Here is a 26,935-nt window from a genome sequence, read left to right as displayed (position 1 = left end):
TTCTTTGCTGGATAGAGAATTCTGAGTTCATTTTTTCTCCAGGAGTTTAAAAATATATATATGTATCTTTATATATATATATATTTAAATTTAAATATATATAAATAAAAATTTTAAATTTATTTATTTCTTATAAATTTATTTATAATTTATATTAATATATATAATTAATATAATATATAATATATAATAAATATTATTTATTTATTAAAAATAAATTATTTAAATTTAAATATATATAGATATATATTTAAACTTAAATTTTATTTATTTTGAGAGAGAGAGAGCAAGAGGGAGGGAGAGAGAGAATGCTTGCATCCAAGCAGGGGAGGGGAAGAAAGAGGGAAGAAAGAATCCCAAATAAGCTCTGCGCTGACAGCAGAGCTTGATCTGCTCTGATCAAGCTGATGCAAGGCTTGATCTCACAAATTGTGAGATAGTGTCTGAGCCACCCAGGAACCTCTTAAAGATATTCTTCTATGTCTCTGGTCTCCATAGTTTTTGATGAGATGTTAGAGGTAAGTTTGATTTCCTTTTCTCTGGATGCTTTTACATTTTATCTTTATCTTCAATTTTCATTATCTTTAGCTTTCAGATATTAACTACAATGTACGTAGGTATGATTTTTTCATGTAAATATATTTAAGGGGGGATTCTTTTGAGTTTATTTGGATCTGCATTTCATGTTTTTCATCAAAATAAATGTATTATTTTTATACTTTTTGTGGTTTAAGTGCTATCCCCACTGGTAGCTGATAAGTTAAGTTATTCTAAAACAATGAGCAGAAATATGAAAAGAGCATACTAAAACTTTAGCACTTGGTTTGATAAATAAATGGTCAAAAATTATTTATTGAATGTTCAATGCCTTCCCTGAATACCAAACCTAAATTAGTCAGACTGTTATTTATAATCTCGTTTAAGACCTTACTTCATCTCTTGTCTTTCACTGTCTTCCTCTGAGACAATCTAATTTCAGCAACAAACACACAGAAAATTGCAGTAGTGTGGTCATTAAAAGCAGGTAATCTGTAGCCAAATTGCTTGTGTCTCCTATTAGCTCTATGATCCTGGGCAAAATATGTAACCTCTGTGTACTTCAGTTTCCTCTTCTGTAAAATGCGAACACTATGATAGCTCCTCCTAGGGCTCTTTAAGAATGAAATGAATTAAAATATATAAAACACAGAGAACAATGTCTGGTATACAATAAGGATAAGATAAATGTCTTATTAAAGAAAGAAAAGGAAATGAAACAATGTCTATTCCATAAACATGGAATCTGTTTTCCAAGTCCTTTATACTTCCTCTGCTTTAAAGTGTTTCTATCCCCTTCAGCTCACACAATGCCCCTCTTTATTTATATTCTTACTTATTCCTGGAAGCCTGTTTCAGGTCCCATCTATTTTACAGTGGTATTCTGAATTCAGGCCTAAGTAGGTTTTTCCACTGCCCAGCCAAGAAGTTTATTATCTACACCTGGTAACACATAACCATATAACTAGTTATTCCCTAGTATTTTCTATACCTACCTCTTTATTTCATTTCTGATATTCCTTGTATTACATTCGATTCCCTAATAATATAAAATCAGTTGCCATTTCCCGTGTCCCTGCACTATGCCATTTTATTCTCACATATCTTTGTTCCAGTCATTTCCTCTTTCTATACCCACCTGCCCATCTTTTGTTGATATCCCTTCACCTTTCAAGATTTTGGTTATGAGCTAACATTTTCGGCAAACTGACCTTACATTCACAGGCTGGGCTAAGTGCCTTTCTTCTTGCCATCATTTATATTAACACAATATATTGTGTCTTCCTCCTCTGAGACTGCAAGCTATTTGAAGAAACATTACATCGTCCACCTTTGAACACTTGAGTGTCTAGAAAAATGCCTTTCACATAGAAGGCACACTCCAAAAATGTGTCTTGAAATTAACTTATATTCTTCAACTTAACTGTAATTTGCTTAAGGTCAGAGATCATGATGTATATTGCATACATTATATTGGTATTCAATAAGTACAGAATGAAATCAGTGTTTCAGTGTTACGGAAATTTACATCTTTCCCAACATCAATTGAAATAGAATTCTAAGGTGTACTTTCAGCATATAAAGAGAAGGAAACAATCGGTCCTAAAGGTAGAGGTATAGAAGAGATCAGCTTAGGTGGTCTTAGGTGCAGTGATCCTAGTTTCTTGAATTCCCAAGATATAGAGTAGCAAGTTCCAGAAGGTAAAATGATTAGAATGTATAAATGCTTTGGGGATTAATTAATTCTGGAAAATTTTGGCAAGAAGTTGTTTCATTTTATGAATCATCTTACAACAGCATTAGGGGAAAAAAAGAGAAGAAGACGAGTTAAGGTTATAAATTATTTACCATGGCAGAGTACATTGATTGCATACATCATCTCATCTAATTTTCACATTGGATAGGTGCTGTTTATACCTGTTTCATATTCCAGATGATACCACCAAACAAGTAAACAATCAACTTGCCAGGCCACTTACCCCCAAACTCAAACTTTGGTATTCAAAGACATTAAGTCTGTATTTTCAAGTTAACACAGAGAGATTAAACAAAAATAACTGTACTCTTTAATCTATTTTGAACTAGTTATTTATTTACACAAGTGATTAAGCATAATGAATTGCTAAAATGCATTTCAGTACCTCTCCTGCCATGTCATACACCCCTTAAAGCCTTATTTTATTTTTCTCCTTAGCACATAGCAATACTATACTTTTAACTTGTTTGTTTACTGTCTTGTTTTCCCCATTGAAATGTAAGTTCCATAAGAACAAAAATTTTTGTTTGGTGCGTTTATTTGGTATCTTTTTTCATGGAAGGGTTTTTATTTTTATCCAAATTTTAACAATATTTTCCTAATGGTTTTCTCTCCTTCTTTAAGAAGGACTTCCCTACCTCAATACTATTTAATATTCTATATTTTTAAAAAAGTTATTATAGATTTTTAATGCTTATTATGTAACATACATAAACTTTTACTTTATTCTTCAAATATTTACTGTTATCATTCAGATAGGTGGCAAGATATTTTACCCTCATCACACACAATTTGAAATTCATTATATTCTAAATTCCAAATGTTTGTGAGGCATTTCTGGATTCTCTATTTCAGTGCACATCCTCAGGCCTGCTGTCAGTTTTGTAAATAAAGTTTTATTGGAACACAGTTGTATCCATTCATATACTATTTTATAAGATTGCTTTCCTGTACAATGGGGAGATGATTAGTTGCAACAAAGACTTTTTCTTACAAAGCTAAAAATATTTACTATCTTGGCCTTTTAAAGAAAAAGTTTACCAACTGCTCTGTTCTAAAGATCTTTTGACTTATTCCTGCATTAATATTATGTTGTTCTAATTTAATTAATATAGCTTTTTTGGTAAGTTTTCCTACACAATGGCATTAGATCCTGATGCAAATTCCAACAAAAAACATTTTTTTAAATGTCAGAGCTATTCTTGTGGATTTTTGTCTTCCAAATGCATTTAGAAATCTCAAGATTCATCAGAAAATCTTGTCTGGATGTTGAGTATGATTGTATTGAATTTATGGATTTTTCAAATGTTGAGACTCTTAAAAATTGGCATCTTCCCAATATGTACAGTCTTTTCATCCATGAAGATAATATAGAGTCACTTTCATTTGGGTCTTTGCTTATATCTTTTTAGTAGTATCTATTTAGTATCTATTTTGTAGCTTTGTTAAAAGGATGAGTTAAGTTAGGTCTATTCTTAGAACTTTATACTTCAGGTTTCCATTTAAAATAACTGTCTTATTAATTGTAACATTTTTTCAGTTGATCCCTTTGATTTTCTAAGAGAAATATCATATTGTCAGAAAATAATGACAGTTTTGCCTTTTCCCCATATAGTATCTCTACCTTTTATTTATTTTTCTTGATATACTACTAAGGCTTCAGTGCAGTAATACATAGTAATGAGGATAGATGGAATCCTCACTTTTGGCCTGATTTTAGTAAAAGGCAACCAGTAATTTATTGGATAGTACATTTTATTAAATTAATAGAATTTTATTCCAAACTAGTGACTTTTTTTTTTTTATTTATTTCTAGGAGAGAAAGACAGTGTGAAGAGGGGAGGGTCAGGAAGAGAGGGAGACACAGACTCGGAAATAGGCTCCAGGCTCTGAGCTGGCAGTAAGCACAGAGCCCGACGCGGGGCTCGAACTCACGAACCGCGAGATCATGACCTAAGCAAAAGTTGGACGCTTAACCGACTAAGCCACGCAGGCGCCCCTATTTAGTGACTTTTATTAGAGTTACTATATGTTGCTTTTGTTAGTAAATATTTTTCAGTATATATTGAGTAATTATATATGCAATATTTCTCCTTTAATCTGCCATAATATTAAAGTACATTAATATATTTTCTCAACTTAAATTTCTTTGCAGCATAACTTGGAGATATTGCAGTTCCAGACCAACACAAAAAAGTGAATACTGAAATAAAGCACATCAAATGAAGTTTTTGGTTTCCCAGTGCATGTAAAAGTTATGTTTACACTACACTGTAGTTTATTAGGTGTGCAATACCATTATGTCTAAAAAATTGTACATAACTGAGCTAAAAATACTTCACTGCTAAACAATGCTAACCATCATGTGAGCAAGTCATAACCTTTGCTGGTGGAGGGTCTTGTCTTGATGTTGATGGCTGCTGACTCTGTAGAGTGGTGGTTGCTGAGGCTGGGGTGGCTGTGGCACTTTTTAAAAATAAGACAACAATGGAGTTTGCCACATTGATTGCCTCTTCTTCAACATGAACAATTTCTCTGTAGTATGTGATGCTGTCTGATAGCATTTTACCCACTATACAGCTTCTTTCAAAATTGGAGACAATCTTCTCAGACTCTGCCACTCCTTGATCAACTAAGTTTATGTCATATTCTACATCTTTCATTGTCATTTCAACAATGTTCATCACATTTTTACCAGGAGCAGATGCCATGTCAAGAAACCACTTTCTTTGCTTCTCCATAAGCAATTCCTCATCTGTTCAAGTTTTCTCATGAGGTTGTACCAATTCAGTCATATCTTCAGGCTCCACTTCTAATTCTAGTTTTACTGATATTTCTGCCATATCTGTAGTTACTTCCTCCGCTGAAGTCTTGAAACCCTCAAAGTAATCCGTGAAGGTGGAATCTACTTCTTTCAGTCTTCTACTAATGTTGATAATTTGACCCTGTCCCATGAATCACAAATATTCTTCCTTAATGGCATCTAGAATGGTGAATCTAGAGGAATTTCTGTTGATAGCAGCTCTCACAGTGCAAAATGTATTCCATAAGACACTGAAAATTGAAAGTACTCTTTGATCCCTGGGCTGCAGAATGATTGTTGTCTTAGCAGGCATGAAACCAACATTCATCTTGTTGTACATGTCTGTCAGAGCTCTTGGGTGACCAGGTGCATTGTCAGTAAGCAGTAATATTTAGAGAGGAATCTTTTTTTCTGAGCAGTAAGTCTCCATCTCAACAATAGAATTTTTACCAAATATACTCCATAAACCATGTTGTAAACAAATGTGCTGTCATCCAAGCTTTGCTATTTCATTTCTAGAGCACAGGCAAAGAGTTAGCTTGTCCTTTAAAATTTTGAAGCCAGTCATTGACTTCATTTAGCTGTGAAAGTCCTAGATGGCATCTTCTTTTAACAGAAGGCTGTTTTGTCCACATTGAAAATCTGTTGTTTATTGTGGCCATCTTCATTAATGATCTACTAGATCTCCTGGATAACTTGCTGCAGGTTCCACATCAGTAGTTTGCTGCTCCACCTTGCATTTTGATGTTATGGAGATGGTTTCTTTCCTTAAACTTGAACCAATTTCTGCTAGCTTCAGGCTCTTCTTCTGCAGCTTCCTCACCTCTTTCAGCCTTTATGCAATTGAAAAGAGTTAGGACCCTGCCCTGGATTAGGTTTTGGCTTAAGGGAATTTTGTGGCTAGTTTGATCTATCCAGACCCCTAAAACTTTCTCCAATAAGGCTGTTTTGCCTTATTATCATTCATGTGTTCACTGGAGTAGCAATTTTAATATCCTTTAAGAGCTTCTCCTTTGCATTCACAACGTGGCTATTTGGTACAAGAGGCCTAATTTTTGGCCTATTTGGTTTTTGACGTGCCTTCCTCACTAAGTGTAATCATTTGTAGCTTTTGATTTAAAGTGAGAGACATGAAACAACTTTATTTCCACTGAACACTTAGAGGCCATTATAGCATTATTAATTGGCTAATTTCAATATTATTGTATCTTAGGGAATAGGAAGTACTGAAGAGAGGGTAAGACATGGGATAACAGCCAGTCAATGGAGCAGACAGGATACATGCAATATTAATCGATTAAGTTCACCATATTCTATACATATGAACATATATGTATTTTTGAGGCACCCACAAAAAATTATAATAGTAACACCAAATATCACTGATTACAGATCATCATAAGTATAACTGTAATGAAAAAGTTTGAAATATTGCGAGAATTACCAAAATATGACACAGAGACACAAAGTAAGCAAAAACTGTTGGAAAATGCTTGATGCTTGTTGCCACACACTTTCAATTTGCAGAAAACATACTTATCTGCAAAGTGCAATAAAGTGAAGTGTGATAAAATGAGGTGTGTCTGTATTTCAAATAATTTGAAGAAAATGTGCTAATATTTCCTATTGTATTTGTAAATTTTTACATTTTTCTCTGGATTTCAATCAGTTCCTGTTTTGTATGTTCTGAAGTTATGCTGTCATGGGCATTAAGGTCATGATTGAATTGTCATAATAAGTTACATATTTTATCATATGAAATATCCGTATGTGAGTGTTTTAATCCTTTTTGCCTCAAAGTCTCTCTCTTTTAAATTATAATTTTTTTTCTAGTTTTTTTTAAAAATATTTTTATTTATTTCTAGGAGAGAAAGAGGGACAGCGTGAGCAGGGGAAGGTCAGAGAGAAAGGGAGACACAGACTCTGAAATAGGCTCCAGGCTCTCAGCTGGCAGTCAGCACAGAGCCCGACGCGGGGCTCGAAACCACGAACCGCGAGATTATGACCTAAGCGAAAGTCAGATGCTTAACCGACTAAGCCACCCAGGCGCCCCTTTTCTAGTTTTTTAAATGTTTATTTATTATTGAGACAGAGAGAAACAGAGTGGGGGAGAAGCAAAGAGACGGGGAGACATAGAATCTGCAGCAGTCTCCAGGCTCTGGGCTGTCAGTACAGAGCTCAACGCGGTGCTCAAACTCACAAACTGCGAGATCATGACCTGAGCCGAAGTCGGACGCTTAACTGACTGAGCCACCCAGGCGCCCCTTAAATGATAATTTATTAACAAAGTTAGAATTTCTTTTTCTCTATTCTGTTCATTCAATAGCTGCTTGTCAGAGGCGCATCTCTTCTGTATGAGATGGAATTTGCTTTATGACCAATCTTTAAATCTATAACTTTAAATGGTGCAAAAACCCCCCAACAATTTGTAGTTATGATTACCAATATGTTTGGACCTACATTGTACATTTTTATATTAATTCTGTCCTCTTTCTTAATTTTGAATTTTTCAATATGTTATGGTCCTTTTTTCTCTAGTTGTTTGGGAGTGACAAATTTTATTTCTAGACTTCTAATGTATATTCTTAAACCATTGGAAAGTATATTTAAATACCTTTTCTACTACTATGTAATGTTAACCAGTAAGATAATTTAATATTATTCCTCACTCATAATGTCTCTAAATGTATTTATTTTAAAACTCCAAGTTTCTATAATTTCTTTTGTCTTAAAAAGATCACACAGGTTCAGTGATTTTCTCCAATATCACATTGTTAAGTGATTTGAGTTTTTAAATTAAGTTTTTAATGTTAATTCCTATATTTAACATACAGTGTTATATTGGTTTTAGGTGTACAATATAGTGGTTCAACAAGTCTATACACTAGTGCTCATCCTGGTAAGTGTACTATTTTAATCTCCGTCACCATGAACACTTGGGCTGCTTCCAGAGTTTGGCTATTATAAATAATTCTGTAAATAGAAATCTCTGTATCTCTTTTATTAGTGTTTTTGAATTTGGGGGGTAAATAACCAGTAGTGTGATTACTGGGTTGTAAGGTAGTTCTATTTTTCTTTTTCTTTCTTTCTTTTTTTTTTTGAACCTCTATGCTGTTTTCTCCAATGGTTGCACCAGTTTGCATTCCTATCAACAGTGTCAGAGTTATTTTTTCTCCACATCCTCACCAACACTTGTTGTTTCTGTTTTTTTTTTTTTTTATTTTAGCCATCCTAACAGGTATAAGGTGATACCTCATTGTAGGTTTGATTTGCATTTCCCTGATGATGAGTGATGTTGAGCATCTTTTTTATTTAAGGTTTTATCTATCTATCTATCATCTATCTATCTACCTATCTATCTACCTACCTACCTATTATCTATCTATCTATCTATCTATCTGTCCATCGACACAGGCAGCCTGAGTGGGGGAGGGGCATAGAGAGGGAGAGAATCCCAAGCAGGCTCTGCACTACCAGCACAGAGCCCAATGTGGGGTTCAAAATCATGAAACTGTGAGATCATGACCTGAGCAGAAACCAAGAGTTGATGCTTAACTCACTGAGCCACCCGATGTCCCAATGTTGAGTATCTTTTCATGTGTCTGTTGGCCATCTGTATGTCTTATTTGGAGAAATGTCTGTTCATGTCTTCTGGCCATTTTTAAATTGGATTATTTGTTTTGGGTGTTGAGTTATATCATTTCTTTATATATTTTGCATACTAGCCTCTTATTGCATTTGTCATTTACAAACATCTTCCATTCCATTAAGTTGCCTTTTAGTTTTGTTGATTGTTTCTTTGCTGTGCAGAAGCTTTTGTTTTTTGTTTTTTGTTTTTTTGATGTAATCCCAATAGTTTATTTTTGCTTTTGTTTCCTTTGGTGCAGGAGACATATCTAGAAAAATGTTGCTATGACCGATGTCAGAGATCTTACTGCTTGTGCTCTCTTCTGGAATTTTTATGGTTTCAGGTCTTACATTTAAGTTTTTAATCCTTTTTGAGTTTATTTTTGTGAGTATGGTGTAAGAAAGTGCTCCAGTTTCTTTCTTTCTTTCTTTTTTTTTTTTTTTCATGTAGCTGTCCAGTTTTCCCAACACCATTTGTTGAAGAGACTGTCTTTTTCCTATTGGATATTCTTTCCTCCTTTGTCAAAGATTAATGACCATATAATTATGCTTTTTTTTCTGGCTTTCTATTCTGTTCTACTGATCTATGTGTCTATTCTATTTTTGTGCCAGTACCATACTCTTTTTATTACTATAACTTTGTAATACAACTTGAAGACTGAAATTATGATACCTCCAGCTTTTTTCTCTTTCAAGATTGCTTTGGCAATTTGGTATCTTTTGGGTTTCCATACACATTTTAGGATTGCTTGTTTTAGTTCTGTGAAAAATCTTGGTGGTATTTTGAATAGGGATTGCATTAAATATGTGGATGGCTTTGGGCAGTATAGACATTTTAACAATATGTTAAAGTCCAATATACATAAGCATGGAATGTTTTTCGATTTGTGGGTGTGTATGTGGTGTCTTTATCTGGCTCTGGGTAATACTGGTCTCATATAATGAATTTGAAAGTGCTCTTTCATCTTCTGTTTTTCAGAATAGTTTGGGAAGAATACATATTAACTCTTTTTTTGTTTGGTAGAATTTGTCTGTGGAGCCATCTGGTCCTGAACTTTTGTGTTTTGGGAATTTTGTGACTACTGGTTCAATTTCATTGCTGGTAATTGGGCATTCTATTTTCTATTTCTTCCTAATTCAGTTTTGGTAGGTTATATGCTTCTAGGAATTTATCCATTTCTTCTAGGTTGTCCAATTTGTTGGCATATAATTTTTCATAGTATTCTCTTACATAGTTTGTATTTCTGTGGAATTGGCTGTTATTTCGCCTCTTTCAATTGTGATTTTGCTTATTTGAATCATCTCTCTCTTTCTCTCCTTTTTTGATGAGTCTGGTTAGGGGTTTATCAATTTTGTTGCTCCTTTAAAAGAACCAGCTCCTGGTTTCATTGCTCTGTTATATTGCTTTTTGTTTCTATATCACTTATTTCTGCTTTAATCTTTATTATTCCTTCTTTCTGCTGGTTTTAGGTTTTCTTTGTTTTCTAGCTCCTTTAGATGTAAGCTTAGGTCGTTTGTTTGATATTTTTCTTGTTTCTTGAGGTGGGCCTTATTGCATGAAATTCCCTCTGAGAACTACTTTTGCTGCAAAAATCTAAAGATTTTGGACCATTATGTTTTCATTTTCATTTGTTCCACATAGTTTTTATTTTTTTCTTTAATTTCTTGATTGATCCATTCATTGTTCAGTAGCATGTTATTTAACCTTTATATATTTGTGTTCTTTCCAAATTCGTTTTCCTGTGATTGGTTTCTAGTTTTATAGTGCTGTGGTCAGAAAAGATACATGGTATGACTTAGATCTTTTTGAATTTGTTTAGACTTGCTTTGTGGCCTAATATATAGTCTATTCTGGAGAGTGTTCCATATATACTTGAAAAGAATGTGTATTCTGCTCTTTTAGGATGAAATCTTCTGAATATATCTGTCAAGTCTATCTGGTCCAGTGTGTCATTCAAAGCCACTGTTTCCTTGCTGATTTTTCTGTTTGGATTATCTGTCTATCTGTATAAGTGAGATGTTAAAGTCCCCTACTATTATTGTATTACTACTGATTTGTTCCTTTCTGTTTGTTATTAACTCTTTTTATATATTTGGGTGCTTTCATGTTGGGTGCATAAATATTTACAATTGTTATATTGCCTTGTTGGATTATCCCTATTATTATTATATAGTGCCCTTCTTTGTCTCTTATTATACTCTTTAAAATCTATTTAGTCTGATATATGTATTGCTACTCCTAGCTTTCTTTTGACATGTATTTGCATGATTAGTGTCTCTCCATCCCCTCAGTTTCAATCTGCATGTGTCTTTAGGTCTGAAATGAGACTCTTGTAGGCAGCATATAGATGGGTGTTATTTCTTTATCCACTCTGTCACCCTATGTCTTTTGATTGGAGTTAGGCCATTTACACTCAAGGCGATTATTGATAGATTTGCTTTCATTGCCATTTTGTTTTGTGTTTTGTGGTTGTGTTTGTAGTTTTCCTCTGATCTTTTCTTCCTGTGCTCTATTTCATGGTTTGTTGGCCTTCTTTAGTGATGCTCTTGGATTCCATTCTCTTTAGTCTTTGCATATCTATTACTGGTTTTTGATTTGCGGTTACCATTAGGTTTGTATGTACCATCTACTGCATATAGCCGTCTATATTAAGTTGATGGTTGCTTATGTTTGCACTCATTCTTTACTACCCTTCGACCAACGTTTTAGGTATATGGTGTCATATTTTACATCCTTTTATTTTGTAAATTCCTTGACTGATTTTTTACAGACATACTTATTTTTACTGCTTCTGTGCATCTTTTTTTCCTCTTATGGTCTTTCCTTTCCATTCAAAGAGTCCTCTTTAATATTTCTTGTAGGGCCGGTTTAGTAGTCATAACTCCTTTAGTTTTTGGTTCTGTTAAAAACTCTTTGTCTCTTCTTCTATGCTGAATGATTGCCTTGCTGGATAGAGTATTCTTGGCTGCAGACTTTCCTTTTAAGCAATTTGAAAAAATCATGCCACTCCTTTCAGGCCTACAAAATTTCTGCTGAAAAATCTGCTGGTAGCCTTATGGGGCTTCCTTTGTATATAACTCTGCTTTTTTTCTTGCTGTTTTTGATTTTTTTTATTTATCACTACTATTTTTGACATTTTAATTACTATGTGTCTTGTATGGATCTCCTTGGTTGATTCTATTGGGGGATCTCTGTGCCTTTTGAATTTGGGTATTGGTTTCCTTCCCCAGATTAGGAATATTTTCACCTATTATTTTAGTTAGATACATTTTCTGCCCCTTTCCTCTGTCTTCTGGGATCCCTATAATGTGAATGTTATAACACTTAATGGAGTCATGGAATTCCCTCAGTCTATTCTCATTTTGCATAATTCTTTTTTCACTTATTTTCTCAGCTTGATTACTTTCCATTCCTTTGTCTTCCAGGTCATTCATTTGTTCCTCTGCTTCCTCTAGCCTGCTATTTATTCCATCAGGTGTATTTTTAATTTCATTTGTTGTGTTCTTCATCTCTGATTTTAAAAAAATCTTTGTTAAGGGTCTCACTAATGTCTTCCACTCTTTCTCAAGTCCAGTGAGTACCTTTATGATCATTACTTCATATTCTCTATCTGGCATATTACTTACATCCATTTTCTGGTTCTCTTGATGTGGCTTTGAATTGTTCTTTCATTTGCGACATATTCCTCTGTCTCCTTATTTGTTCTATCTCTCTGTGTCTGTTTCTTGGTGTTAGTAAAGTTAGCTACATCTACTGCTCTTGAATGCAATGGCTTTATGAAGAAGACAGCCTATAGTATCCTGCATTGCAATGTCCCCTGCTCCCTAGGACCTGGCACTACAGGTCTCCTATGTGGGTTGTCTGTGCCCTGCTCTTGTGTCCTAGCCACTGTTTCCTTCAGTCCAGCCATTTAAAGAGGCTTTCTTTGCTGTTACGTGCAATGTTTGGTCCCTGGCCAGGTGGGGTGCATTTTAAGAAAGTATGTGCTAGTCTGCTTGTGAAATGAGATCCACTGCCACTGCCACTGCTACTGTGACTGCTGGAACTGAGGTTCCATAAAACGTTCCAGTTGGGAGATGACATGTTGGCGGGGTTTGTGCTGGTCTCCTGGGGAAGGGTACCTGCAAGGCTGGGACTGAGGCAAGAGTGACTGGAAAGGTGAATCCACAGAAGTGTGGGGGATGGGGCTTGGTGTAAGCTAATCAGTTAGCAAGTGTCAAGTGTCAGTGTGATGCTGGTCCCCACAGGTGGCCCTGTGCTTATTCTTGGAGGCAAAGGAGGTAAAAGGCACCTTCCAGCCCTTTTGTTTCTGGAGAGGTCTCCCCTTGATCACTGCCTCTCTGGCCATGCTCTATAATGAGTAAATAACTCTCCCTCTGTATGCCCCTGGTATTTTCCAAACTGCTGCTTCCATGCTGTATTTCCACTGGCTTTTGTTGGCATGTCTCCTTAAGGGTGAGGACTCCCCTTCCTCATAGCCTCCAGGCTCTCCCAGAGCTGAGTCCTCTGATTTTTAAAATCTTAGGTTTTAAGTCTTGGTAGCTGTAAAAACTCATGAGATTTGGCCCCTCTTGCTTTCATAGTCAAATGTTATGGGGATTCCTCTTCCCTTGAGGGCTCTCTGGTGTGATAGTCTGTGTTTTGCCCTTCTCCACATCATAGGCTCCCTCCCCTCTGCTGACGGTCATGGTCTGGTCTGTTTCACTCCCAAACCTCATCTTCACCCCTCCTATCTTATTCAGTGTGGCCTCTTCTCTAATTTTAGTTGTGGAGTTTGTTCTGCCAGTCTTCAAGTCATGTTCTGAGTTATTCATGCTGATGTGAGCATTACCTAGTTGTATCTATGGGAAAAGGCAAGCTTAGGGTCCTCCTACTCCATCATCTTCCCAGACTTCAACCAAGAGACTTTAGATTTTTATCCTGTATTTTTTCCCTCGCTTTTTAAGATTCACATAGTTCTCTTCCAAAATAAGAAATTGGTCTGTGCCTATATGCATTTTGTTTGTGTGTGTGTGTGTGTGTGTGTGTGTGTGTGCATGTGCATGCACATGTCTGAAATGATTAAATACCTTACTTCTGTGTCATCAAAATTCTTGGCAAAGCACCTTGAGAATGCTTTTGTTTACTAACTTACAGAGTTGTAGATACCTAGAACTTGAAAGGCCTTTGAGGTTATCACATTTAATTTTAATAAACCACTTAATCAATTCACATAACTATCAATTCACTCAACGATTTTAAGTAATTATGTTTCAAGAGCTGTTGTTGGTGCTAAGAAGATAAAGATGAACAAATCAGACATGCTTTTGAATGGAGAAGTCTCACATTCTAGTGGGTGAAGATGTACAGACCACACACAAACGTTTGTGCAAGGAGGTCAGGTGAACAATCCAGGAGTACAGCCTGAGGAGGTGATCTTCGGGCTGACTCTTGGCCAGTTTGCTCTCCCTCAACCTCTGCAGTGCTTCTGCTGGAGCACCAGCAGTGCATGGTTGGACAGAAATACTTGCTGAAGAGTGTATTCCTATTGAGTCCAAACTCACCATCCAACCTCTTCCAACATGGGTCCAAGTTTTGCCCTCTGGAGGTCAACAAAATATATATGTGCCAATGGTCACTTAACTCTTAAGATGTCTGTCTTTCCAAAGACCTTTCCTTTTATAATTAAACATTCTAAATTTGTATATTTCTCCTTCTCCCTGATTTTTATTAGATTGCTGCTTTCTAGTGTATCAATATGGCCCTTAAACTATAGTTCCCACACTGGTATAAAATACTGCAAATATACCCAACTTTTGGAAAATGCAATAGAACTATCATCTCCTTTAACAAGACAAAACATCTGTGCCTATAAAGTCTAAGATCACATGAACATTCTGTTGCCACATCATATTCTCATTTAAATGATGAGTTAACCTCATCTTTTTTTCCAAATGAGATGCCAAAGAGGTATTAAATATCACTGTGCTTGGGGCGCCTGGGTGGCTTAGTCAGTTAAGCGTCCGACTTTCAGTTAGGTCATGAACTCGTGGTTCGTGGGTTCGAGCCCCGCGTCGGGCTCTGTGCTGACTGCCAGCTCAGAGCCTGGAGCCTGTTTCAGATTCTGTGTCTCCCTCTCTCTCTGACCCTCCCCTGCTCCTGCTGTCTCTCTCTCTCCTAGAAATAAATTAAAAAAAATTAAAAAAATAAATATCACTGTGCTTAATAAATTAAAAGTAAAAAGAGAAAAATAATGCAATAATGGTACTTCATAGAGGCTTGGATATGAGGTTATGACTAAAAAAATATGCCCTGCACTGTCAATAAGTCTCATATGCTTGCCACACCTGGAACATGCTGTTCGTCCTAAGGTTGTAATAGCTCACTTCAGATCATATTAAAATTACATATAAAATATGTAATTGCATATATATTATACATATTTTTTAAATAAATAGCTTTGATGTCTAATACACCAATCCTTTATTTCAGAAATAGTTCATCTAACTGGTTTCTGCTTGATCACTGTTATTCAAAAGCTTGTCTGGCCCACTTGGTTTTCTGCCGTCTGCAGATTTACCAGTTATGCTTTTTTATTCCTGATAGTCCTGCAAGTAATTGTTCCAAGTCTAAGGGTGAAACAAAGTTTCTGTTTTCTGCTTACCATTTATTTTGAGTTGTTTTTGCTCAATATCAGTTATATATAATTTACTTTTAAAAAGATTCATCAGATGGTTTTCTCATCAAATAATTTACTAATATCTTATGGCATCATTTTAATACTACCTTCAAAATAGAAAACATTAGATTTCCTAGTATTGACATGCTAAAAAAAATCATATGAGAACAGAGAGCAGTACCATCTGGTTTGTTAAGCAATTTTTAGCCATGTTGACTCTAACTGTAGAGATTGACACCAGCAGATTCACTCTACAAACATATTAAATCACACGATCATGTTCTAATTTAAAGATTTTTGATATAATAAGTAAAAACAAGGTAGCTATGGGATACTTTCAGAAAACCTTAATGGCTTGCTATCATACACACTAAAAAACAACTGAGCAAGAATTGAACTAATTTCACTGATGTTTGTAAAGCTTTAAAGGAGCTTAGAATCTTCTAGGCAGGAAAGCACAGGAGTAGGAATAAACTGTGGTTTCATGATATGTATGTAATATAGTAAGAAGTCAAAGAAGAGGAAAACTGGGGAAATGCTCAGAAAGGATTTTGTAGAGAAGATGTTTGAATCAGGTGTTCCTTAACAGGCAAGATAGAGTATTCCAGAAAGAGGTAAGAAATTAGGCACAGGGAAGAAGAAGGAGTTCACAGGTTTCACACTAGAGAAATTTTGAAGTGGTTGAAATAGACATTCAGGAACTAATGTGAGAGAGATGAAGCTGGGAAAGTTGGCAAGGCTTGGGTCATGAAGGTCACTGTGTGTCATGCTGAGGGTTTAGGACTCAAGGTTTTCAGAGGATTGCCTATGTTTCTACAGTTCTATGGCAAGATTCTGAAAATTTTATTTTTATATTTCTATTAGAAGCCAAAGTTGAAATATTCCAAATTAAAGTCATCTCCATCAGATAAGAATCCACTAAATTATGTTCCTCAAGTTCCCCAAATGCAACCCAGCCTTGCTGCTCTCTGTCTAAATGCAAAGTAGTTGAGTTGTCCTACTGATACTAACCTATCGTTTCTAACCTTTCATTTCCACTGTCATATAACAACCATCAAAATAAGTAATTTAAAATTAAGTTTGGTAAAAAAATGTATTGGTGAATTTCAATAAAAACTTAGAATAAGGATTATTATAAGTTTGAGAGTTCATTTTACTGATATTCAAAAAGTTTCTACTGACATTATCAATAATTCAAAATACATCCTAATTCACAATGAGGGTTTATCATTTGTAAGATTTTTAAGAATGTTTATATTTAGGCAATAGTATGATATTTTCCTAAAATGATAATTAGAACATGCAAAATTATCTTTGATTATTTAAAAGGGAATCACAGGTCACAGTCACTTCCTAATTTTTAATGTACTATCTGTTAACAGACTTTTAAGGAAAAGAAACACAAGCTACCGTCTTTAAAACTACAGCAATTGTAATTTATACTCAAGTTTTTATATGAATATCTATTCAACCTACATGTTTAAGCTCTACNAAAATATAGCAAAAATAACCACTAGTAAAAATGAAAAAAAAAAAAGCCACCAGCTTTGGAAATGTTTTGCAGAATCCTTTAATTGTGGCAAAAGCATCATGAAATGCATACGTAATTAATATATTTAAAAAAGGGTCTGGTGTGTTTAGGTTCAGCATGCATTGTTTATAATGCAAGTAAATTANAAAGTTAATTAAAATTGCGGTTTTAAAGAGCATGTGCATTTTATTTTATAGATCAGGTACTTTTTATTTTGTTTTTGTCTTTTTACTAGAACAAGGTGGTGTTTGTTTTCCTTTGGGAACTTATTTTTATGCATATTATAGCATTTCAAATATTAAAATATTAATTAAAATTTTAATTTTCCAATAATAGCCTTCACATAATTAATAGGGGTTTCTAAATAGATCAGAGTCTTCAAATAAAGACAATTGATCCACTAAAGTTTTTACAGAGACAAATACTCAAATTTCACACATATCTGGAACCACAGTTACATTCTAATCCCAAACTGCTTATTTTTCAAATGAAGTTATCTCCAAATCTTAGGAGGATGAGCCTCTTTGAAAATGGAAGGGGAAAGCAAACAGTTAAATAAAATGAACATTAGTTTCATTTTCACTGAAGTAGATTTCACACAAAGGCAACACAAGGCAACTGTTGACAGTATCTCTTGAACAGATGAATGGCATGTGCAAAGCCTGAATATTTGAAAATATATATTTATACCAAACATATTTATAAAAAGCTGTTTTGAGGTTTGTGAAAAATAACTTCAATCTCCCTTTTCCCCCAAAGTATGCGTGGTATATATATGCTAACTTACTGAATTCATCCTTCATGCAATTCCAGTTTATTAAAGAGGTTAAAAATTTATAAAACTCTGATGGGATATGGTTTTAATGCTTCATCACACTACCCATCATTTGCTTTTCAATCTAGATCAGAATGATCTTTCCTACTTCCCTGCAATCACCTACCTGCACAGCTAATATTTTCTGAATACTCTCTTGAGAGTCTGTCTGGAACTTGGCCAGCCTCATCTGGCCGCAGAGGACCACCAGTTTGAAGTGATTCTGCCACACCTTGTGTATCCTTCTTTGCAGCTGACAAAACTAAAGGGAAGAGGGAGGGGGAAAAAACACAAGTCAGAGTAGGAGAGGAATTAATGGCAGTGTTCAAGAAGAATGATGGAGGGAAATATAGAAAGCAGTCAATAGCCCATTCTGCACTGCACGGACCTGACAGGAATTTCACAGTCTCCTGATTTTTCAGCCCACTCATGTGCATTCATCAGAAACCAGTCACATCTGGCCGCCAGGATGGGGGGTTAATTTTCTCTAAATGCCTCAGCAGTTTTGTTCTAGCTGAGGCAAACGCTGTGACTGCAAAGCTGATGAGTAAAATATTTCTACTTCACCCAGTTTAACTCAAAACCGATAGCCTCGGGACATATTGAACCTTTCTTTAAAAAAATAATCTTTTGAAGCTTCTTTGAATGGCACATCAGGTCGAGCCAAAGTTTAAAAACGCAACTTTAAGACTTTGATGGACACCATTGCTTCTTTTTTTTTTCCTCATAAAGCTTACCATTGCCTGGCAATGTGTGCTTTAGAGCATGACAAAACTAAAGAGAATTAACTTAGCCATCAACTGCTGTGGGAGAACAATAACAGGGAAGAAATTTCCAGCTAGAACTCCCTATTAATCTGCCTCCCTCTGCTATGTGACATGGAAACATCTCGTTGCACTAAAATACAGTGGACACAGTGTTCAGAGGTGACACATTTAGTACAACACAGAATCTACACAGAAAGAGACTTCTCCTATGAGGCATTCTATACCTTTTGGAAGTTTAATATAAAACCAAACAACAGCAACTAACACAGTAGAAGTTTTACCAAGACAATGGACATTTGTCCCTCAACAGTCAACATAGCCACACCATATAGAATTGCTACAATCAGGTTATTTTCAAAGAAATAAAGTTCATAAAAATAAATAATAAAAACCATATTAAAACACTTATATATGATATATTGCCACCGAAATCTCCTTTTTATTTGGTATGTGGACAATTATGTTGATTTCTTTTTCGTGTATTTTTCAGGATGAAAAAATAAACACCAAAAATTTCATATTAAATATTTCTTCACAACAGGATAAAAACATGTCACAAAGTATGGTTATTTTATGTTTTATTTATTGATCTGCAAACTGGTTACATGTTAGGGGTCCTTTGCCAAATTTCGTCAGACTGTGCATGGAGGACTTGTGAACTTTTCTGGAAGTATATTTCAATAAAACAGTTTACTTAAAAACAATGTTTAACATAGTTGCCTGGTGTTGCATGTGAATTGGCTATAATCATTATATTCATTATGCATTGTAATAAGCAACACATATGTATTTATGCAAGTCCACAGACTAATGGAACCACTATTCTTGGTTAATTGATTAACTTGTGAAGAAAACATAACCTTGAAAACTATAGAATTTTCAGCTTGTTAAGTGCTGAAATACATTGCCTGGAATTAGTTTAGGGGCATTTCAGATAATTTAGGTGATTGAATTAAAGATTAACATCACTTGTTGAAGAGAAAGTCTGTCAACATTAAATGGTTTTCTGTGATATTTAATAGTTTTAATAGAATATTAATTTTTCCATCAACCTTGACAGCCATTGGGGGAACATATGCTGTATCTTAATGTACTCACTAAGACATTTAAGACACCTTAGCCTATGCATTACACCATTATTATGGTATCTGAAAATATGACAAAAGGCAAATAAGAGGAAGAAGGGTTTTAGAGGAATTCTTCAAACTGAAGGTAATGTTTTTCACAAGTGGGAGCTCTCAACATGTGAAAGGTTTTACAAGTGGGAACTCATTAACTAAAGTGAACAGAATGGTAATGTTTCCCATATCCACATCTTAAATGAGGAGAACAGCTGTAAAAATTAAATCTGTTTTATTCATTTTTCTGAATTTTTTCTTGGGGTAGCCATAAGGGTCTTAAATTAGTCCATATACAAGTGCTAAACTACTTAATCTGAGAAGTTCCTTAAGTACCAACTAAGAAAGAGTAATATCTCAAGATTGGTTTTGTTTGTTTATTTGTTTTTAATTTATAGCTAATAGGCCTCTGAAAAAAGAGCTGGAACAGAATAAAAACTGAAGGGATTCTTAAAAAGAGAATCAGCATCCAATAAAAATCACACATATACACATACATATCTGCATTTAAGACAATGAGATGATCAATAATAATAGGTATGGAAAAATATTTAAGATGCTAGAAATGGCAGTTGATTTAATCTAAGACTTAACTATGATGACAACTACTTTAGGAAAATGGTTATGATTAAAGCCCACTTGTAAGATGTCAGTAGACAATAATAACTTAATAAATACTGAAATTAACTAAATAAAGTGAAACTGGTAAAATTTTAGTGGTGAAGCAAAGAAGTGAGTAAGACTTTCAAGAACTTACTAATTAATGACAGAAGAGAGAAAACAAGTGAAGGGAAGAGACACAAAAATAGGTAAAAGGAAAATTAAAGAGAGAGAATTAAGTTGTGAGTGGAAAAGTACTTTGGGTAGATACAGAATTGAGGTTGGAAACCCAAAAGAACTGGAATGATTTTTGATCTCTCCACCTTCAATTAACATTGTGTTTCTGAAATGAAAGTCTTCAATGATTACATCTTTGAAATGTAATCATCTATTCCTGAAATGATTACATTCCTTCTTTCTCCTTCAGATTTTAGGGAAGATGAGGTAATATGAGGGAGGAAGTGGTAGAGAAACAAAAAAGAACAGTAAAGGACACAGACACACACATGCCATGACACACACATGTCATGACACATGGAAGGTTCATGGCAAGGGCACTGTAAGAACTGTCACGTACTTAGAAGAATGGAATTTAGAGCCATTGACAGAGTAACTAGGCTGTTGCTTAGCTGCAAGCACGTATTACAAAAACTCTGGAAAAGAATGGATATATTCTCAAAGAAAACTCAGAAGGAGCATATTGGAACATGAAAAGAGTCATTTTGAAAAAAAGATACTTCAGTGCCTTCAGTTTTTTATGCAAGAGAAAGGATATTCAACTGAATCAGGAAAGCTGAGTCAGGCAACAGATGGTATGTGCTCTGGGACATTTAAAATGGCAAAAAAGGGGATGCCTGTTTGGCTCAGTCAGTTACGAGTTCAACTCTTGATTTTGGCTGAGGTCATGATCTCATGGTTTGTGGGATTGAGCCCCACATTGGGCTCTGTGCTGACAACACAGAGCTTGCTTGTAAAACTCTCTCTCTGCCCCTCGTGCAAACGTACTTTCTCTGTCTCTCTCTCTCTCAAAATAAATAAACTTAAAAAAAAAAAGCTTTTACAACAGCGAAAAGGAATGGTAGTTTTCTGACAATGGTTTCTGGCCAGATGAATTTGTAGTAGATTTGGTAAGTTGGGCTCCAATATTTGTTTTGTGAGTTCCTTGCTGAAGGAAGCCCAGAGATAGAATTCATTGATATTTCTTTTGAGATAATGATCACTATTGTAGCTATGCAGAAAGAAAAAACTCAATGTCCACATTAATGTGGTATTTCAGATACAAAGAGCTGGTGTCAATGTGAGCATTGCCTATGATGTCTGTTTGTATATAATATAATCCATTTATATATTTGGCAAAAATTCCTTCTGATTAAATTTGATTAGTCTCATATGATATTTATGAATTTTAAAGCTTGATATTCTCTCATAGTAAAATAGAGTAAATTACTGTTCACTAACAAGGATGAAAGATTCTCCATTTTTTTAATTTTAATACACAAATTATATGGATTCCATTTTTAATCCAAGTTATTTTGATGATCTGTATAAATTAATGAAAGCTGCTAAATCCTATATATCACATAAATCTGGCCTTACTTTTAAATATAATAATGTATATATAACAACACATAAGACCTCTAATGACACGGATTTAGATTTATATTATTTTATTGCTGTTACACATGTGAAAATTATAATATTCTAAGAATAATGTAAACTATTTGATATTCCAATCACAGGTTGCAAAAACATTAGGCCCAGTCATAAACAAATCACACCAAAATATTGCCTTACACCATTCTCCTATTCTCAGCATTGAAATTAAAAATTTCAAAGCATCACTTTTTCTGGAATTTTCCACAGCCAGATTGGAGTATACAGTTGCTTGGCTTAAGTTATAGAGGAAACAAAAATAAGTAAAGCCTTGTTATCCTAGCCCAAAAGGGACAATTGGAACACATTGTGAACAATCGGGTAATAAAGAGTTGAAGAATATTTGACATTTACTGTCAGAGAAAAACAGTGTTTGTAGGTGTGATTTTAAAAATACGCCCTCAGGGGCACCTGGATGGCTTAGTTGGTTAAGCGTCCGACTTTCGCTTAGGTCATGATCTCGCGGTTCGTGGGTTCGAGCCCCGCGTCGGGCTCTGTGCTGACTGCCAGCTCTGAGCCTGGAGCCTGTTTCAGTCTGTGACTCCCTCTCTCTCTGACCCTCCCCTGTTCATGCTGTCTCTCTCTCTGTCTCCCCTAGAAATAAATAAAAAAAATATTAAAAAAATAAAAAATAAATAAAAACAGGCCCTCAAATTATTAAAGCAGAATACACTTCCCTTTCTCCCTTTGAGTGTAGGGCCTCTCTTCTAAAAAACAGAATATGGCAGAAGATAAGATGCACACACACCCCCTATTTCTGTTTTGGGTTTTTTCTCTCTAATTCCCTCAGATCTTTTGATCTGGGTTAGTCAACTCTCATGCTGTATAAGCAGCTTTATGAAAGGTCCACATGGGGAGAAATTGAAGCTTCTTTTTGCCAACAGCCTTTTGTGAGTGATCTTGAAAGCAGAATCTCCAATCTACTCAGATGACTCCCATTCTGACCAACAACTTGATTGTGACCTTGAAGGAGGCCATGAGCAAAATCAACCATCTAAGTTGCTCCTGTTTCTTGTCACTCAGAAACTTTGTGAGAAAAATAAATGTTTACTGGCTTAAGCTGCTAAATTTGGGGACAATTTATTGCAGCAATACTTCATGATAGATTTCTAACTTTCTTTCTCTCTTCTCTCTTTGCCTAGGAAGACAGTAATTTACTATCTATATTTTCTGGATGGAAAGTAAAAGTGATCTCCTAATTCACTGTTTGGTTTAAGACTGAAGCTGAAAATGATTTATTAGTAATAAGAGGGTGATTAATAAATACTTATTGATTGATAGAATGTAGTTTGTGCCATCTATGGAGCTCATTAATTGGAGATAGTGTAAAGGAGCTATAATTTAATAGTTCCAGAAGTTTAAAAATGGTTCATTATCAGCAAATATTTTCATGTAATACATCAACACATCAAAGAAAAAATAAGCATTCCCCAAAGAAGTTGATGTAAATACAGAACAAAAACAATCAACAATGAAAAAAATTATCTTAGCAAAGTAAGAATAGGAACAGAAGAAAATTACTTTAGCCTGATGAAGGTAAGGACCAAAAACTTTCAACAAATATTTTACTATATAAAGTTACTTTAGAAACATCTGCATATGTATCAGGAAAAATATAGTAAGGATATCAGGAATCAAACCTCTATTCAAAATTTTACTGCAGATACTAGCAAAAGCAATAAGAAAATGAGAGAAAAAAATAGGCATAAGAGGAAGAACGTCTACACAGAAAATTAAAGGGCTCTACAAAACAATAGAAGGTACTGAGAGGGTTTAGGAACTTTTTTGCCTACAAGATCCTCACTGAAGAAAATAAAAACATTTAGAAAAGTCAGTAATAACCAATTTTGAATTGTGATTCTAAAATACCATTAATAATCACAATATAAAATGTAAGATACTAGATTTCAGTCTAAAAAAATTATGTAGGATTTCCTAAAGAAAGTTAAAAAAAAAATGAAAAAATACAAAGTAATAACTAAATAAATGGAGAGGTATATTTTGTCCACAAATGGGAAAAGAATGTCATGGGTATGTCAATGTTCCACAAAGCGGTCTACAATCTCATCAGGTTTCACAGAACTTGATCCAAAATTCAAATGGAAGAATAAAAGACAGAATAGCTAAGACAATCATGAAATAGAAAACCAAGCTTAAAAAAATGACATACAATATATACAGATGTAGGAACTAACAATAATGTCAGCACTGAAATGGAACAACATTTGGTCAGAAAAGAAAGATGAACAACACATTCATATCAAATATATAAATTAGAAATATAACACAGAGAGCATTAAATTTTTTAATGCTTATTTATTTTTGAGAGAGAGAGAGAGAGACAGTGCGAGTGGGGCAGGGGCAGAGAGAGAAGGGGACAGCCTCTGAATCTGAAACAGGCCCCAGGCTCTGAGCTGACAGTGTGAAGCCTGACGTGGGGCTCAGACTCATGAACCATGAGATCATGACCTGAGCCAAAGTTGGATGCTTAACCAATTGAGCCACCTAGGCACCCCACATTTAAATTAGTGGAGAAAAGATGGCATAATCGGGTTTCTTTATACAAGTATGTAAAATAAAATTAGATTCTTAGCTGACAATGTATATTAACATAAAAGCAAGGTAGACTAAAATAATGAAAAAAATTAAACTTTAAAACTGATCTTTAGAAGGGGAATCGGTTTTAAACAAAATACTGAAATAATAAGTTCCAATGTAAAGAACTGAAACATTTAATCATACTGAATTTTTTAAAATTTAAATTTAAACAGAGTAACAAAAAATCAGAGGTTTAGAAAAGATATTAACAACACTTACAGTTAGCAAGGATTAATTTTTTTAAGTAGAGTCTCTATAAATTGATAAGGAAAAACACACATACACACCAGAATACACATAATACACCAGAAAAATGGGCATATACTACAAATAGGCAATTCACAGAAAAGGAAAGCGATTTTGTCTGTAAACATTTGAACACATGTTCAGTGTCAATGGTAGAGCACAAATAATTATCATTTACACTCATCTGATTGGCAATTATTACACAAAACTGCCCATCTCAATTCTTGGTACAATATGGAAAAACTGAGCTCTCATACACTGCTCAAATTTGTGTATAATTTGACACAATAACTTTGGAGAGCAATTTGACATTATGTATTATAAGTTGAAGATATAGCTTGCCTTTGATCCGGTGATTATACTTAAATCTTCATATTCTAGACTCGTACTTCTCAAATTCAGCAGGATCAATATCATAAGAGAACTTATTAGAAGCATAGTTATTCAGACCTACTGAATCAGAAACTCTGGAGCCCAACAACTGGTATTTTAACAAGACTTCCTGGTATCTAATGCATGCTGAAATCAGAGATACTGCTCTTGAAAGAGTCATAATATGTTCCCAAAGACACATATAAAGTAATGTTCACTTCCAGCATCGCTTGCAATAGTGAAAATGTGGGAACAGTCTAATTGTCTACACCTAAGTAATAAAAAACACATTGTAATATGTTCATGTCCTAAAGCCTAGAATTTAAAATAAATACAGTAATATCACAAGGGATGTGTATAGTATAACATTTAAATACAAAAAATGAAAACTAGGGTCACTTGGGTGGCTTAGTTGCTTAAGCAGCCAACTCTTGGTTTAGGCTCAGGTCATGATCTCACAGTTTCATGAGTTCAAGCCCCCTTCAGCTCCATGCTGACCACGTGGAGCTTGCTTGAGATTCTGTCTCCCTCGCTCTCTGCCCCTCCCCCACTCTTGCTGTCTTTGTCTCTCAAAAGTTTTTTAATGTTTGTTTTTGAAAGAGAGAGAAAGACAGAGTGTGTGTGTGTTGGGGGGGGGGGGGAGCAGAAGGCAAAGGAAGAGGGAGACATAGAATCCACACAGGCTTCAGGCTCTGTGTTGTCAGCACAGAGCCTGATGTGGGGCTTGAATCTACAAACTGTGAGATCATGACCTGAGCTGAAGTTGGATACTTAACTGGCTGAGTCACTTAGGCGGCCCTCAAAATAAGTAAACTTAAAAACTGAAAATTAACATTGTACATTTTAAATTAATTACAATTAATAAAATTAAATTGTTAATAAAATTACAATTAATAAAAATAGGGATAGAATTGATAAGCACCTAATGTTTAGGCAGACAGAGGGTTTTAAGTGTACTTATACTGGTTTAAACATCCAAACCAAATATGGAGAATGTCAACATTTACAGAGCTGAGAAAGGTACATGGAAATTTATCATAAAACGTACATGTACCTTACATATAACCCTGTAACTAACTGTATGCTTAGCTGTTTCATTAAAACAACAACAACAACAACTGTAGGTTAAGCTTACATGTCTGCAAGAAAGTCATCCTCTATATTTTGTCCTTCAGAATTACTTCCTTTTAGAGAATTTACTATAATCTAGTTTAAATAATCCTATTTTATTTGACCATCTGCTAAAATATAAAAAAGGCTTTTTTTGTACAAAACTTTTATAATGTATTCATGAAACGTGATCTTATCTATAATGAAAGAACTATCCAAAATATTAAAAGACTTAAATCAGTAAGGAATTAATTTCTACTTTTGGTTGTTTCTTAAATTGCCTAAAAATGTTGGTATTTCCTCACATCCTGCTTACATAATTAAAACAGCTGTTGAATAGTAACGTTGTAACTTATTTCATACTAAATGGAAGACAGACACATGTGCCCTACATACATGACAATCGGAATTTGCTAGAATTAGGGGAGGATTGGAGGCACATCCATCTGAAAAAACAAAAACATGTAAAATGATGGATAGAGCTTTGGAGAAAGTTGTTTATTAGCTTTCAACTTAGTCCTCAGATTAAAATTAATTCTTTTTTTTGTGATTTAACTTTTCTAACATTCTCAAATCATACGATCAGGTCCCTAATAAGAATAATAGCAGTTAACATTTTTGTATTAGTCATACTGATTTCATAAAGACATTTTGATATGTCAAAGTTTTAGTTTTGTTTGTTTGTTTATGTGTATATATATATATATTCTATATATATTCTATATATATGTATTCTATATATAT

General features: G+C 34.5%; 1 protein-coding gene across 2 annotated transcripts in view; it reads right to left on the bottom strand.

The window, feature by feature from the left end:
• CCDC178 (coiled-coil domain containing 178) overlaps positions 1 to 26,935 on the bottom strand; it is a 422,000-nt gene that overhangs the window by 27,370 nt on the left and 367,695 nt on the right. For both annotated transcript variants that reach the window (XM_077753827.1, XM_077753826.1), the window contains one exon: positions 17,855 to 17,989. In XM_077753827.1, coding sequence (XP_077609953.1) covers positions 17,855 to 17,989 — 135 coding nt within the window. The remainder of the gene's footprint in view (positions 1 to 17,854; positions 17,990 to 26,935) is intronic.

The sequence above is a fragment of the Crocuta crocuta genome, unplaced genomic scaffold, assembly GCF_008692635.1.
Source record: "Crocuta crocuta isolate KB4526 unplaced genomic scaffold, BGI_CrCroc_1.0 scaffold231, whole genome shotgun sequence".
NCBI lineage: Eukaryota > Metazoa > Chordata > Mammalia > Carnivora > Hyaenidae > Crocuta > Crocuta crocuta.
Note: the sequence above shows the minus strand (reverse complement) of the source record. Positions and strands in the feature narration are given on the sequence as shown.